Source organism: Mercenaria mercenaria, chromosome 12 (genome assembly GCF_021730395.1).
Source record: "Mercenaria mercenaria strain notata chromosome 12, MADL_Memer_1, whole genome shotgun sequence".
NCBI lineage: Eukaryota > Metazoa > Mollusca > Bivalvia > Venerida > Veneridae > Mercenaria > Mercenaria mercenaria.
In genome coordinates this window covers 1,121,668-1,137,880 of record NC_069372.1, presented here as the reverse complement: position 1 = coordinate 1,137,880, position 16,213 = coordinate 1,121,668, and the positions used below count along the sequence as shown (strand labels likewise).

The 16,213-nt window shown below is 36.0% G+C and overlaps 1 protein-coding gene across 2 annotated transcripts; it reads right to left on the bottom strand.

Moving 5' to 3' along the window:
• Positions 1-484: 484 nt before the first annotated feature.
• Positions 485-14,742, bottom strand: LOC123534795 (uncharacterized). Of its 2 annotated transcripts, none has more exons than XM_045317219.2 (14): positions 14,607-14,742; positions 13,860-14,110; positions 12,175-12,247; positions 11,057-11,557; positions 8,804-8,916; positions 7,870-8,005; positions 7,060-7,334; positions 5,536-5,625; positions 5,017-5,241; positions 4,338-4,494; positions 3,779-3,955; positions 2,334-2,468; positions 1,278-1,395; positions 485-791 (listed from the first exon to the last, which is right to left on the bottom strand). In XM_045317219.2, exons 2-14 carry the CDS (start codon positions 14,082-14,084, stop codon positions 536-538), a joined length of 2,481 nt encoding a protein of 826 aa, XP_045173154.2. In that variant the 5' UTR covers positions 14,085-14,110; positions 14,607-14,742; the 3' UTR covers positions 485-535. The 2 variants fall into 2 exon arrangements, with proteins under 2 accessions (XP_045173154.2, XP_045173153.2); XM_045317218.2 differs by having other exon boundaries at positions 13,860-14,107; positions 14,607-14,731.
• Between the last annotated feature and the right edge of the window lie 1,471 nt (positions 14,743-16,213).

Genomic DNA, 16,213 nt, shown 5'->3' with positions numbered 1-16,213 from the left:
GCTCGGTTGGAAATAAGTTGTTGAATTAATTCCAGGTGGAGACGTTCGTCGACTACCCACGTTTAAACAAGAACCTTTACCTTTATCTTTTAAATTTGTATCTTTTAACCGCTCTTGTTTGAAATACTTGTAAACCAGTATTGGTATTGATAAAATAGAGTTAATCAATAGCACTGCATACAACTAGCAGGGCCTCCGTGCCTGAATGGTTAAGGTCGCTGAAATCAAATCATTTGCACCCCCCCCCCCCCTCCACCCCACCAATGTTGATTCGAGCCTCACTGGGTGCGTTGAAATCTTTATGTGAAAGAGCCATCCAGCTGGCTTACGGAATGTCGGTGGTTCTACTCAGGTGCTGCCCATGACATAATGCATGGAGGGACACCTGGGGGTCTTTCTCCACCATCAAAGCTGGACATTCGCCATATTACCTTTAATTGTGTCAGTGCGACGTAAGGCATAGACCCGACAAAATCAAAAGCATACAACTAGTTTTATTTATGAAGCTGTCACAATAAGCATAAAGTATACATTTTCAACCAACAAGTGCAGCACCTCCGCTTGCTGACTGATAGAAACAGTAATGCAGCCTGTGGTTTTTGCTTCCTCCATCGTCCATTGGATGCACCCCATAATACCTGTCAGAATTGTTCACATCTTCATCGTGCCATTGAACGAAAAGTTCGTGTACATTCATGCCGTGCACTGACTGGCAGGTTCTTTTATATCGCACCAATATAAATGGGCGGTCTGTTGGTAAAAGAATCTTTGTACTCGGTGATCCATCGCTCCTGGAAACAATTTTACTAAAATTTGTTAAGTTTGATGTTTTACAATTGGTCGAATATATATTTAATAAGATTTAAATGTTTGGGACGAAATCTAACTGAAAATGTGACCATTGGCAAACGTTGTCACAAAACTGATAGTTCTTTCTCAGTGTGTTACAAACATTAACAAAAGTGAACATACATTGGAGACGGCACAGTGTATTGCAATATATTAAATATGGTCCGCCAAAATAATAAAAGAACAATCTATTATGATTACGTGTAGTACCTTACTTGAGGTCTTCAAATGAATAGAATTATTACACAGAAGAATGTTTTGATTTTTTAAAAATGTTGAAATGAGTCACCAACATATTGTTGTAAACGTGGAATTGATTTCAAAATGTACAACCTTTTTGTTATAATACATGCATTACCAAACTATAATTAGCATGTTGCCTTACAGGTTTTATTGAGTGTATAAAGATAATTTGTGTATGGGCCTACCTACAACAATAGTACGTCTTTGTGTTTGTATCGTAAGTTCCGTCTGGTAGAGTTCCACCTTTAGTATTTTTGTTATTTACATTCTCATCGTCCCAGAATATATATCCACTTCCAAATCCTGTCAACATACGTATAAAAGGTACGGTCCATCAAAATACCCCTATAAAATCCCCAACACAAGACAACCAAAAACACCCGAAAAAACTTGCATTTTTAAAAGACAAGAACAAAAAACCGTCCATATTAATAGCAAGTTGGACAAACAATATATTAAAAAGTTACACCCTCTCACTGTCTAAAATGATTAATATAGCTATAAAAAAAAGGTTGTGAAACGACCCAACTGAAAATGCGTTGGGTTATGTTTTTTAATTATTATTTAGAAATCAACCTGAATAATTCAGTGCAAATGAAGGTGGTAGCCATTTGAACGTGAAGTGTTTCAATGATTACTTGATCCCGATAATCATTGTGAGATACACTCAAATAGAAACATCTCCTACTTTACTCCTGTTAAATTGTGCAGAAGTTTTGCACAAAGGGCAACACTCTAGGCTAAATAAATACATTTGTGAAGAAACGGACCCCTTAACACTCCAGTTTCATCCGTTTGATATATAAATGGAAGAAGATTATTTTAAAGCAAACTTACTAAAAAAATTTACGATTTATTCATGTTTAACCACATTCTGCATTAAAACAACGCTGGAAGCATCTGCTCTGACAAATTCATAACATGGGACGAAAGTGAACATTTAACACTTACCCTGCTAAATTTCTATAATGAACTTTTCCATCTTTCAATTTAGTCAGTACCATTAATTGTCACAAGGGGTGCTTACCAAAAAGATACTGAGTGAATGGTGAAACAGTGCAGATCTTGATCAGACTGCATGGATGCGCAGGCTGATCATGATCTGCACATGTCGCAAAGGCAGAATCAATCGAGTACAGCATGCTAAGGGTTACTTGAACTTTCTGTCTAATCCATCGATATAAAGATGTATGTACGTGTATCAAAAATATTTCTACCGAAAAAGTTTGTTCTTGGCTTACCAGATGGGCAAAAGCTTTTCTTCAGAATACAGTATGTGCCTTTGGGCCAAGACTGGTCGTACTGTATTCCAGACATGCTGTGTGTGCTAGTCTTCATACAGTATCTAGTCAGTATATCACTTTCATGGAACTCACCTGTAAAATAACACATAATTTATTGCGGTACATACACAGATTTAAGTCCAGTCTTTACAAAATAGATACATGAATAGTGAAATATAAAATTCAAAATGAACTCAACAGCGAGCATGTTAAAGGGGTCACATTTCTGTAGTCGTGTTTTTAAAGTGGCACATATCCAGTTTAATGAAAAGTCTTAAAATATTTAGAAATTGTTATTATGTGTTACTAAATTTAAACAAATATTCAATGGGTCTGTGTGTTATAGACGATATCTATATAAAACGTTTATGCGATCTGTAAAACATGTATACAAACTGCATCGTTAATCAAACCGTATAGTAGAACACGCGCTGTGTTTTATACCATAATTTTGACCTTTAGCCTCCTGGCGGCAGGTAGTGATGCCTTTGCGACCAGTGCAGACTAATATCAGGCTGCACACCCCTGCAGGCTGATCATAGTCTGCAATCAGTAAATTTTCAGTAAACACCCCTTCGAATAATAATTGATATAGCCCAAATTGAATAATAGACCAGTCCACTTTAGAAATTTAGCAGGTAAAAGGTCAAATCCAGCAGCTCAGATAAATATTGATCAGTCATGTTATAGATATGTTTCAATAATTCTACATGATATAGGTTATATGTTGATCTTATATAGAACTATGATCTGAAATTTTAACATATTAGAAGTACATTTAGATTTAAATCTTAAACAAAATCTTTCGAAAAAAATATCATTTTTCAACAAAAAATAATGCATGGAGAAAAATGTCAATTCAAGGTGATATAACTTTGACATAATACATACTTCAAACACAATAGTACCGTGCATTCGTAAAGGTGAGGTATCATTATAAAATGAACGTAACTACAGTATCTTCCTAGCCAGTAGCTGTTTTGTCTGGACAGAGAATTTAACTTATTTTATTCAGCGTTAGACCCCATGTATATTTATTCATCTAGTATGCTGTCGCTTACTCATGTTCAAGTTAAAGAAACACATAGGTCTTTGTTTGTTTGTTTTGGGTTTAACGCCGTTTTTCAATAGGTCTACTTCGATTGTCCGACCACCGACCGCGATTGCTGTTGAGAGTCACGCAGTAAAATGCCTCGATCTAAAATTACTGGCTTCTGTATTTCTTAATACGCACAAGTTAAGACCGGGAACAAGCGAACATGGTGCATTATGTGGCAGTGTCGAACCCGCGTAACCAGCAAGACAGCATTCGTAATCAGATTTACAACTCCGATCACCTCATTTTAGGTAGGTCATTTGTTAAGGGTCAGACCGATTTATAAATTTTAATGAAATCTAAATACCAGATAAATAGGTCTGAATGCCAGGTGAAAAAATGTTTTGTGCCTTTGTGTCCTCCGTATCCTGTTTCCTGTAGCCTTCCGACCAATGTGCATTATCGGCTGGACAGCCGCTGGTCGCTTTTATCAGCCCATAGGTACCTATAGGCCACGTGATTGGCACGTGTATCGTATGACGGTCTGAATACAAAATACAAAAACAAATGATTGAAACAAAGTTTAATGTTGCTTTAATTCCATTCTGGCTTTTAATTTGTGCTCAAATCAAACATAATTACTATATTTCGGACACTAAAGCATTATCGTCAGCTAAGTCGGACCGGTGACGTTCTGCAACATAGCTGTATAGCTTAGTTATATAAAAGAATTCAAATCGAAAAAAAACAACAACAGAATGTACTGCTTTTTTATAATTTCAAAGAAAAAGTACGAGGCAGTTGCAGTTTGATATTAGCAATCTTGTATTTTGATATGACAAAAGTTGTGTTTCCTTAAAGGACACCGTGCCTAAATGTTTAAATAATTACCTGACATTTTCGAAAATAACAAGAACAATTCCTACCAAGGAGTGGAGGACTTGTTGCAACATGATGGGTCTTTGTATCTAGGTAACCCGGATATTGGTTGAGAGCTATTTTTAGACTGAAGCCATATCTTCCTACACCGGAGTCATATATAGAGGAACTACATATTCCTTCAGCCACCAGTTCATCAAGTATCTGAGAAAGGTAAAGTCCACTTTACAAATTTTCTGATGCAAAACTTCCTATTTTACCAGCAACGACAGTATTTTTGAGAACTATAATAAATGTTAACTACCATTGAAAAACAACTTTACAATGTCATTATTTAAAGTTATCTATTTTACGACTACATCATTTTTAAAAAGAAACATGAGAAACTGTCCGAAATGTATGAAACAAAACAAATTTACGTTGTTGTCCTTTCATACCAACATGTATACCTTTTTAAAATGTAAAATGTCCATTACCAGTATCCCTGTTGCCTCCTAAATGAAATTCGCTCGTTTAAGAAAACAATCTAAAAATTTATAAGCATTTCACGGCATTTTTGAAAAATAAAGCATGACAGTAAATTAAACAAAAATACAATAATATAATTCAAATTTTATGAAATTTTAATAAGGCATGCGTTATGTCAGATTTAACTTTTATGTGTATCTTATGAATATTACTTAATTTCTTTAAGACCAGAATCAACCTGTTTGTAACGTAACTTACTGGATTCCAGTATTTTGGATCTAATGCGTCTATAATGGGAACCAGTTCTGCCGCAATCGGAATTTGGTTTGATGGGGTGCCAATCATTGCATGGTGAGGATATCCAAATGTCCCCAAAACTGCTGTAGCATTGGATGCTTTGCTGTTCGTATAATCGTGGGTGTTGATTGTAGCTGACGATGTGAAATTCATGTATGCACCGCCTTGTTCGATTAAATTTCCATCCTTCAAAACATAAAACTTAACTATAGGTAGATCTACGTCTTGTAAAAACAAATCTTTAAAAATTAATCGCAATCATGTTGACTACCAACAAACTTCAATTTCTCATGTGTTATCTGCCCTTTTTATTTCAATGACATACAAATAAAACAGGTCAAATATCACCAATGACGTAGCATTGTGAATGTACTTTGTTTTAGGGTTTTAGGGTTTTAATGTAGTTTAACATTCTATGGCATGCACAATTTTTTAAGTCTGCAATTCTTTGTCGCAATTATAAATACAGAATAAACAAACCGTTTGTCGAACGTGTTGGTACACCTTAATGGGAGATGTCTGATAGCTATCAATTTTCTTCGTTCCCAAATCAACACTTGTCACTATGCTCTAAAAAAAGATAATAGGTAAGGGAAGACACACGTGCTCTTTTCAAAATGTTTCTCTCATAAGAAACATATATGTATACAATGTGTAGATTTATTTGTTGTTGCGAACTTTGGAAACAATGTAATGTTTAAAAAATGGCACTTGGTATATTCTTAAAGTTGATCGTGTTTCGCACTGTGTTGCAATTTTTAAACAACTTTTACCGTGCCGTTTTTTATATTTTTTTGTAATTTATGGTATTTCCTCAAGCTCAAGTAGAGACAAATTTCAAAGTGATGGCCTTTATCCAAAACATCTGCAGAGAATTCATTATACCATTATTTTTTTTATAAAAGAAACATCAAACTATTGGTAAACAATTATAAAACTTAAAATAAAACTGTCAATATCATTTTTTCTAGGGTGCCTCAAGTAAACGGTTTAATGAGACAGAATTCTAACTCCAACATTGAAAAATTAAGGTCGAATCCTGCGGGTCTGTTTTGAATTTTGCTCACTTCATTCAAAAATAACCTTGGGGCTGAAGTAAAACCTACCTACATTTCTTCCACAATATGTAATCTAAAGAATGAAGGCAAAATAGAGAACTTTTACCGCATGTAACTCGGTATTTTTAAAGATGTCTAACTCTACCCGTTCTGTTTCAGAGGAAAATTCGCTTTGAACAGCAAGAAATCGCTAAAAAAATTGGTCCCAGGGGGGCTTGAACCTACGCCCCCCCCCCCCCCCCTGAAAATTGCAGTCAAGGTAGGTTTATGGTAGGAATTGAATACTCTTCAAAAAGAAGGTACTATCTGTTACATCGCTTCGAGCTGTCTTAACTGTGGACAACAATAGTTGACAATGTGGTAGTCAAAACGATATTAATGTAAAACGACCACAAAATCTGTAAATTTTGCCGTATGTACACATGATGTCTTAAATACTGTTTCTGCTATAACAACATCATTGAAAGTAACACGGTATACGGTAAGGTTGTAACAGATACCGTTCGTTGATGAAGGTAGGCCATAAAATGTAACAGATACCGTTAACTTATATGCATGTAGGACACAATCTGTAACAGACACCGTTCGATGATACAGGTAACTTTGATCGGATATTGATACAGATAATGTGCAACAGATAACGTTGTCACGATGTACACAAGTTTATCTTTAGATCTTTAGTCTTAATAAGGAATTTAGGTTTTGTGAAATGTGAATAAAGCAAAGAAAAAATAGGGTAAAGATAATTCGTTTTATCATGGTTTCATTTATTTGGAATACCGGTATCATAAAAACTGCCCTAGAATAATATAACGTATTAGAGCCTGACCTGTGCATGAACTATTTAGTATGCATTTTCAAAGATTAATAAAAACTACTGAAACTACGCTCGGAAAATATTGAAAAATAACATTGATTTTACCAATAGTGTATGTGAATAACTTACAGTTCCCCATTTGTCCAAGAACTGCATATACTTCGGATTGCTAAGGCTGTTAAAACCTTCCGGTAACGAACACACGTCCTTAGCAAACTCTCGGGACACCGTGAAATGTCCTGAAGCAGCATTTTCTGTGGTATACCTCACGCTCCCGAGTTTACAGGTTGTCAGCGCATGCAAGTATATATAGCTTCCGCTGTTTCTATCCAAGGACTGTCGCAGCGAATGAAATTTCGAGTTAAAAATAAACGCCGAGTCTGTCACGTGAGCATTATGTTCCGCTGAAACGAAATGTTGATAGCAATTACTTTGTAAAGAACAGAAGATGCAGGTAAATTTACGAAACGTTTGATCAGGTTCAAATATTTTAATTCTTATTAATTAATGAGGTAGAATAAAAGCAGCAAGATAAAAAAGCAAGAGCATTGAGTACAAATTATAGTAATGAAATTTGAAAACAAATTTAGCAACCTATAATATAAAATAATAAAGACAAATAAATGTCAACTAAAGACATCCTCTAAATAAAGACCAACACATATTAATTTATACTACTGACTTTGCCTTTACTGTCACCTGTGATTGCTGCCCCTTAAGCAGCCAGTCAGCTAACTACCCAAATTTACTTTTTGTTTTAACTTCAACTTGTCTTACGCATCAAGCTGCCTTAAACAGCCAGACTTGGTAGCTCCTTTGGTTTGGTAGTTAATACAGATTTTACTGAAATCAGCTTTCAAAGATCCTCGTTTACTTATAAACAATATCAGTTTACCTGTTGGTCTTCATATACATGTTTTACTGTATTTCAGAACTTACGACTTGCTTTTATGTACTCTTTGAGTTCATTTTGATAGGCTTTGGACCCATAAATAAGCATCGGTTTCCTTTGCTGTATACAATGTGACTGTTTCTCATAGACAGCTTCCTTTACGGAAGTCGGGTTTCCGGTTAACTGTAAATCAAACAATAATACATTTTATTATATACCTATATAAATTCTGTCAAAAAAATACAGCTTGTATTTCACAAGTAAATATGAACAGACAGAAAAAAATCCGTATTATACCTTTTGCATTGTATGATGCCGGACTACCTTCATTTAATACAGTTCTATAAAAAGCTCACACAAAAACTTCACTCATCTCTATTTTAACATCGACAAACATTATATAACAAAAAAGGCTGAGGTATATAATAAAAGTGTCATTACAACAGTAGCTAGATCTGGAATGTTGTATTAGGCTGTCATGGATTTTTCTCGTGGATTTTGCAAGGACAGATTACACTCGGCGCTTGCGCGCATCGTGAGGTCCGACCTGGCAAAATCCACTCAATCCGAATACAGTAGCCCAGATCGAGCTATATATTATAATAACCCTATCATATTCCATTTAGAGCACACAATCTAAACAGAGATAAACAGAAGTGTTCAAGAATACTTGGGATTTACGCAGATTGTCCTAAATAAAACGTGATGCAGAAAAGATAGTCACGTGATAAAGTAATGAGTACTGTGGCATTTTCTTCCTGGTTCCAATCCAAGGTGGTTGCAAGGAACCAAAGTAACTTAGCGCTTATACCTTTGACAAAAATTCAGGAAGACTTCTTCATAATTTTTGAACACAGCTTGTAGGACGTTAATATATGGATCATGCCATGTAGGCCTGCTATTTGACACAGAACACTAAATGTGTTTTCTTTCGAATCATGGTAAATGAAGAGAAAAATAATAGAAAATCTATTTACCTACCTGAAAGATGCGTCGCTTTATCATAAATCCTGGGTCGGGTTGTGTGTTAGGGTAGCCAGTTAACAGGTTGTACGATATTCCTACATACTGATAGGGTGTTCCGCTCACATTAGCTATTGACATATGAAAATAATAAACGACTTATTGAATGTGTGAATATTGTAGTGCTATATATTTAATTCCTTTACAACGTAACAACATTTTGTGTACAGCAGTTGTGCAGATGTGCTGGTTTGCATTATATTCTGCTTTTGCACTAGTTTAGATCATACAGTAATTTCGCACTGGTTCTGCTTCGTACCAGTGTGATCATATTTTTCGGCGACGCCGTCTAAATTCGTTTTCGTTTCCTATGCCACGTGACTTCAGTTGGCAAATCAAACTACTTGATAATGCATTATAGATAATTTATCAAAATGGAAGATTTATGCAACGCTCTGCCTGATTGGACGAGAGTGTCAATTTCTTTCACTCTGTTGATTGTGCTACGCTGAGTGAAATGTAGCAAAGCGTTTATCCTAAACGACGCTGTTCACAGTTTTAAAGCTAACTTTGGCTCAGTATATTTAGCAAGAATATTAATATATCTCAAAATGATAAGTAAGTTTAATAAATATGATAAAAACCTGTTCAAATACCAAAATATATCAAATTAAAGAAAGAGCTGAATACGGTCTGCGTATCATATGCATAAGGGTGTGATAAGAGTCTTTTATGTAGAGAAGTGCTTTTTAAAAGATTTTCCTTGTTACAGTTGTCGTCTGAATATGAAAAGGTTTCTTGCTTTTGTGACTTATTCAGATTGCATATTAAAATGAATACTTATTTGCTTTGATATATTTGTTATAGATTATTTAACTGATTTATTATATATGAATATTTTTCTTTAGAATGGTATGCAAATGAACTCAGTTGAAATCTGTTTCATTATATATATGATATATAATGACTGAATCTCATTACACTGAAATGAAGGTACTCTGCATACAGTTTATCTAAAGTATGTGATATTACAACGGTCAAACTTTGCTTATGAAACAGAAATATTGAAATAATTACAATTGTATGTTTTGCTTGACCTTCACTTTTTTATAGGTGTGACGTCATTGTCCAAATATTCATGAATAGCGAATATGCATTTGTTAAAGCGGGATCAGTTGGCCTATTTTAGAAATAAATAAAAATAATAAATAAAAAAATCCTTTAATTGATTTTTTCTCATGTATTCTAATCAAACTTGATTTGTAGCATCTTTATTAGGCCCGCAGCCAACTTTGTTCAGCTGGATCATTTGACCCCTTTTAGGGGCTGCTAGAGCTAAATCTAGAAATGCCTTTATACAGCGTCTCATGAACAGCTTGGTGGATCTTTGTCATACTTGGTCAAGAGCATCATTATAAGGTCCTCTTCCAAATTTATTTATATAGGAACTTGGACCCTATTAGGGACCACTATAGCTAAAAGTAGATATGCCTTTCTTCGCATTAACCACTAAAATGTAATGGATTTTTATCAAACTCGATGTGTAACAATATCGTAAGGTCTCCTGCTATTTTGTTACAAATGGGGATAGGGACCAATTTAGCTAAAAATTAAAATATCTTTAAGAAAACGTAAACTGCATTAAACTACATTATTCCAAACAAGAAATATCTTTAAAAATGATGGTCGGCGAATTGTAATAAGAAAAGAAGTTTATGAATTTTTCATCTAACATTCATCTTTCATCTAACATTTTTCAAATTGCAAAACTAAACACCGCACTTTAACAATTTGACAGATTTTGCGCCTTTTGATTTCGAGGGCTTGCAAAATCAGTCCACCATGATATGATTTAATGCTTATTTTCTATGACATTTTATAGGAACACCTGAATTTAAATTCTAACTGACATATAACAAATCATGACTCTGAGAAATGCACTTACGTGACCGGTTATAACTTTTGTTTAGTGTATTGTAACAGGTACATGTATTTGTTGCCTATACAATTTTGGTCATATGCCATTTGAGTCAAGCTTCAATGACGGACGCTAATTTCATTTGCCCCTCCGGCAAGATGATTTGATGGATAGAACCACCTACTTTCTGATAGCACATGGAATATTAATAAGCACACGGCCACAATCTCCGGCAAACAGAGGTGATGAGCAAGTGTTTTAAATCAGCGACCAAAACAGCAGTTTCTGAATTTCATACCTCATATAGATATGTTTGCATAGGTTATATAGAGGTAAATAAATAATATTGTTACCTGCCGTTGTCCAGTAATTACTAGAGTACTTGAATGGTGTAGTCGTGGGCGTAGTTGTAGGCGTGGTTGTAGTTGTAGGCGTGGTTGTTGTTGTGGGTGTAGTTGTAGTTGTAGGCGTGGTTGTTGTTGTGGGTGTAGTTTTAGGCGTGGTTGTAGTTGTGGGTGTAGTTGTAGGCGTGGTTGTTGTTGTGGGTGTAGTTGTAGGCGTCGTTGTTGTTGTGGGTGTAGTTGTAGGCGTGGTTGTAGTCGTTGGTGTAGTTGTAGGCGTGGTTATTGTTGTGGGCGTAGTTGTAGTTGTGGGTGTAGTTGTAGTTGAAGTAGTAGGTCTGGTTGTAGTCGTTGGTGTAGTTGTAGGTCTTCTTGTGGTTGTTGGTGTAGTTGTAGTCGTAGGCGTCGTTGTTGTTGTAGAGGTTGTAGGTCTGGTTGTAGTTGTTGATGGTGGCGACGTTGTGGGTTTTTGTGTGGTACTCGTTACAATGGGTGCTTTTGTTGTGTCTGGTACTTTAAAGTGAAAATACAACATTAGTCTCGATTTCATTTTGAATATTTTGTTCATTTTAAATGAGCCAAGGGGACATCAGTCAAAAAGTAGTGAAACTTTGAACCATGGATTCAGATTTTAAAAAACTGCATCACATATCAACAATTTATTTCACTTATATTTGAGGTATAAATGCAGATTTTTTTTGTAGTGCTCAGTAAGGTATGAATTACTCTAAATGTGTTAAAAGTATGCTGGAAAGACTTTGTCTGCGAGAACAAATATTCATGTCATTCATAGGACGAATTTAATTTGTCAAATCATTGTGTGGAAATAGAGAAACTGCATCATTCAAATCACAGTAACTTTTAGGAAAGAACTTAGTAAGACTTATCGTTATTAGGTGAAACAGTACTGAATTTAATCAGTCAAATGTCATTACAGGGAAATGGACAAAAAATGGGACGAATCAAGTAGAGAGTGGAACTTAATAAATTAAATTGCTATGAGGACGTAGAGTGCGGAACTAAATCAGTCAAACCACTATGAAGAATGAATCAATCAACTAGTCATGAGGACGTATTATTGATTACACAAATGCGCACTCTGTTCGAAACATTTTTCAAAGATGACTTACTTAGATCCATAGCAGGAGGCTGACCAGGGCAAACCTGCACCCGTACTTGATTGTCTTTCTGTACGAAACCTAGCTGAATAAAAATTATAACCATAAAATCAATAACGATACCATACTTTCTTATACCACAGTCACACATACGGCGCAAATAGCTACGTCGAGCTACGGATAGAAACGTAGTAACCCGTATCGATCCGTACCTGAGCCGTACGAATTGGTACGAACTGATACGGCTTACTACATTAAGGTACGTCTCAGGTACGTTTCAATACGGGTCGATACGGATTACTACGTTTTTATCCGTGGCTAGACGTAGCTTTCCGCGCCGTATGTGTGACTGGGGTATTATACCTTGCACGTGCTCTACCCGAACGCGCCAGAACGCCGGAACGATATTTTCACATTTGGCGTTGTTTCGTTCCGTCATTCTAGCGGGGGTAGAAAGCAACCACCATAATTATTAAATTTGCATCGAGAAATATGCACATGTTTTTTGTTTGTTTTTTTCGCGGAATAATATTGCGCTACAAAAGTCGCGCAATATTCCCGCTGCAGAACTCATGCATATTTCTCTATACAAATATAATAACCTTTAGGTACAAGTATTGCTCTCTCAGTTCTGAATGACTGTTTTCCCGAATATAAATCTCATACTGTGTTCCCCGTCAAGGTAGTGGACCCGTAAGGACAATCGGCAACATACGATTTCTCCGTATGTGATTTCGGCATTTTTCGGTTTTACGGAAAGCTATGTGAATGTTGAGCTACTTTTACGTCCGATGCATGCCGAATGGCCTAACGGAAGTACGTAATAATACGGACATTATCAATCGTCACCACGGGTTCATTACCGGAAACATTCTCTATTGGCGACTGCGTCACTTAGAGGGGAATTAACTATCCTAGAGCTCTTCATGTTAAACATGCTTATAAAGTTTTGAAGCCTGTCGCTAGTAGACGGATTTTGATGTCCTCAGTTACTGTTGCGCAAACAAATAATTTAAAAAGTGATAAAGTGGATCTTTACAAGAGTGTTCAAAAATACACGAAATAGTGCTGCAAGATTAATTATATTATTATTAATTATACCAGATTTATATAGCGCCCTTTTCATGATAAACACGTTCAAAGCGTCTTACAGATAGCAAACGCAGCCACACAGGGCGCGAAATTCATCCTCTACTAGTTCAGACACAGAGCGATCTGACCAGAGGGACAGAGTGAGATAAAGCCCCCAGAACAGACAGAGAGAACTTTTTAGATACAGACGTGTCCGGCTAATTTAGCTTAGCTCTTTGCGAAAAGTCTGGTTCTTTAACGTGTCCGGTGTATAACACCGATACACGTGAAGCCGTCTTTCCTGGGAAGAACCAGTACAGGCCTCTAGTTAGGTGGGAGACACTCAAGAGCATCTCAGAAATGTCCAGTGCCTGGACCGGGATTCGAACCCCGGACCTCTGGATTGAAAGTCAAGCGTGTTACCACTAGACCACCGACTATTTTGTTGAAAGATGACCAGTAGTTACTTGTTTTTTGTCAAAAGGGATAATGACTTTGGAATATAAATCTACAATATACAACAGTGTTCTATCTTTGATGATTTATGAAGAAATTACTTTTAGACATCCCTTGTAGATTTTATAATCTGAAATGTACTAGTTAGTGAAATATTTAAATTATTATACCTTTTTCTCAAATTGGATTTTGTACCAAGTATTTCCTGCATCTTGTGTTGTGACCATTGGCTTACAGTCAAACTCGTACAGATAACCGAGCGGTTGTCCATTCACACTTGCCGACGGAAAAACCTCCTTCTCGACGTTGTAATTACACATACAGTCGTAATCACCGGCGACAAATGCCGACGACAAGACTGTCACCACTAGTGCCACAAATAAAACGCTAACCATTCTATGAATAGTTAAAGGAGCATCTGCTGAAATAAAACCGTATTCGTTGTACTTCAAAATGACTTGAGCCGCACCAACATCCGCGCAGTCTGGTCAGGATCCATGCTGTTCGCTTTCAAAGCCTATTGCAGTTAGAGAAACCGTTAGCGAACAGCATGGATCCTGACCAGACTGCGCGGATGCGCAGGCTGGTCTGGATCCATGCTGGTCTCAAACGCACTATGTTGGTTTTCTCATGGTGCGGCTCATTTGTATCCTAAAATGAATGAATCCCTCAGGGATAAGAGTGCGGAAACTAAAAAATCAATAAAATATTTAATCTCGAAAATTACGCTGACCTTTCGGACCATCTTGTTTCGCTCGTCACGCCTTCGCTTTCCGTTTATTTTAAACACGCCCAGTGTAATATCTAAAAATCGAAATCTTTACATAGTTGCAACGTTGTTTGAAATAAGCACACGACTTGTTTTCTTACCTACATATATATATATATTTTTTTTTTAATAACTGACCCATACTTACATAAATTATGTCACAATTTGTCCCTGTATATATTATATTCCCAAGCAAGAAAAACAAAAAATTCAACCGACATAAAAATGTAGACTTTATATAGTTGAAATATCAGATTCATTGACAAATCTGCCTCCCTCCTTGGCTACAAAAATGTTTCGGTTATAACATTAGACAGCTCCCGCGATATTTCGGTCAGTTAATCGTTAAAAGTTTAATGCATGCTATGCATTAAATAAATAAACACAGAAGGAGGACATTTGTCTGGGGTTCAAATGTGAATAAATATGTTTAAGAATAAAAACTTTCCTCGAGATAAAAAACTCAGTCATGATCTCATATATACGTATACTAATAATATTGGGGTTTGCACAACGGTTAAAGCCCCTGTGAAAACCCTTCAGTTTATACCTCGACCATGATGTATATATGATAATGTACACATTTCTATCCTTTAACTATTATTTACACGCTCCTCACCGATGCAGGTTGGAGCCTCACACAGGGCGTTGAATTCTTCATGTGAGGAAGCCATTCAACTGGCTTACGGAAGGTCGGTGGTTCTACCCAGGTGCCCGCTCATGATGAAATAATGCCTGGAGGAGCACCTGGGGTCTTCCTCCACCATCAAAGCTGGAATATCGCCATATAATTGTGTCGGTGCGATGTTAAATCCAATTAAAACAAACAAAACTATTTATTCATACAAATTTTATGTTCTGAATTCTTATTTTCAAACTTAATTACGACATTAATATTTAAAAATATATATATACTTTTTTATTACATGTTTTTCAGTGAATTACTGAAATATTAGAGCGAAATATATCTGGTATTTTCAAAGTGAAAAAATATCCAATATATTTTTTACTCGTAAGAAACTACAAATGGGTACATGTAATTAAAACATGAAATAAAAAGAAAATATGTTTGTTTTACATGTAAGATCAAAATTTCTTTCATGCATGAACACCATATCTTACATTTTCACTCGTGACTATGCTACTCGTGAAAATATTGCATCTGGTGTTAACTCGAGAAGATATTTCAAGCTTACACTGAAACAAACAAACATCCGCTATATGTTACAATATTTTTTTTTAGAATTATCCACTGGCTTTTTTGTAAAATCTAGCTCGATCGCTGATTAAATTTTCACAACCAAGCGAAACAACAATGGCGATAATTAAGCTTTCGCGCCTACTGAATTTTGATAATGGCGGATGTGCACGCCGCAGTCAAAACAGGCTTATTGCTCAAACACGGCCTTGCAAAATCCTGATTATTATGATTCTGTTGTTCTTCGAAGCTTCATTATGGCCGAGTGGTTAAGGTTGCTGAATTCTAATCACTCTCTCCTCGCCCTGAGCGTTGAATTCTTCATATGAGGAAGCCATCCAGTGGGCTTACGTACGGTCAGATGAAATAATGCACGAAACGGAGGGACACCTGGATTCTTCCTTCACAGTCAATAAATTTGTTTTTATTGTTAGTGTTATTCAAAGTTCCGTTATTTTTATTGTGTGTTTGTTAGTGTTATTCAATGTTCCGTTATTCTTACTGTATGCTTGATAGTGTTATTCTTATTCTGTTAGTGTTATTCAAAGTTCCGTTAT

Coding starts and splice junctions, on each gene's coding strand:
- LOC123534795 (XM_045317219.2), bottom strand. CDS start 14,084: ATGGTTAGCGTTTTATTTGTGGCACTAGTGGTGACAGTCTTGTCGTCG. Junction 11,558..12,174: donor GCCTCCTGCTATGGATCTAA/GTAAGTCATCTT, acceptor TTCACTTTAAAG/TACCAGACACAACAAAAGCA. Junction 4,495..5,016: donor ATCCAAAATACTGGAATCCA/GTAAGTTACGTT, acceptor TACCTTTCTCAG/ATACTTGATGAACTGGTGGC.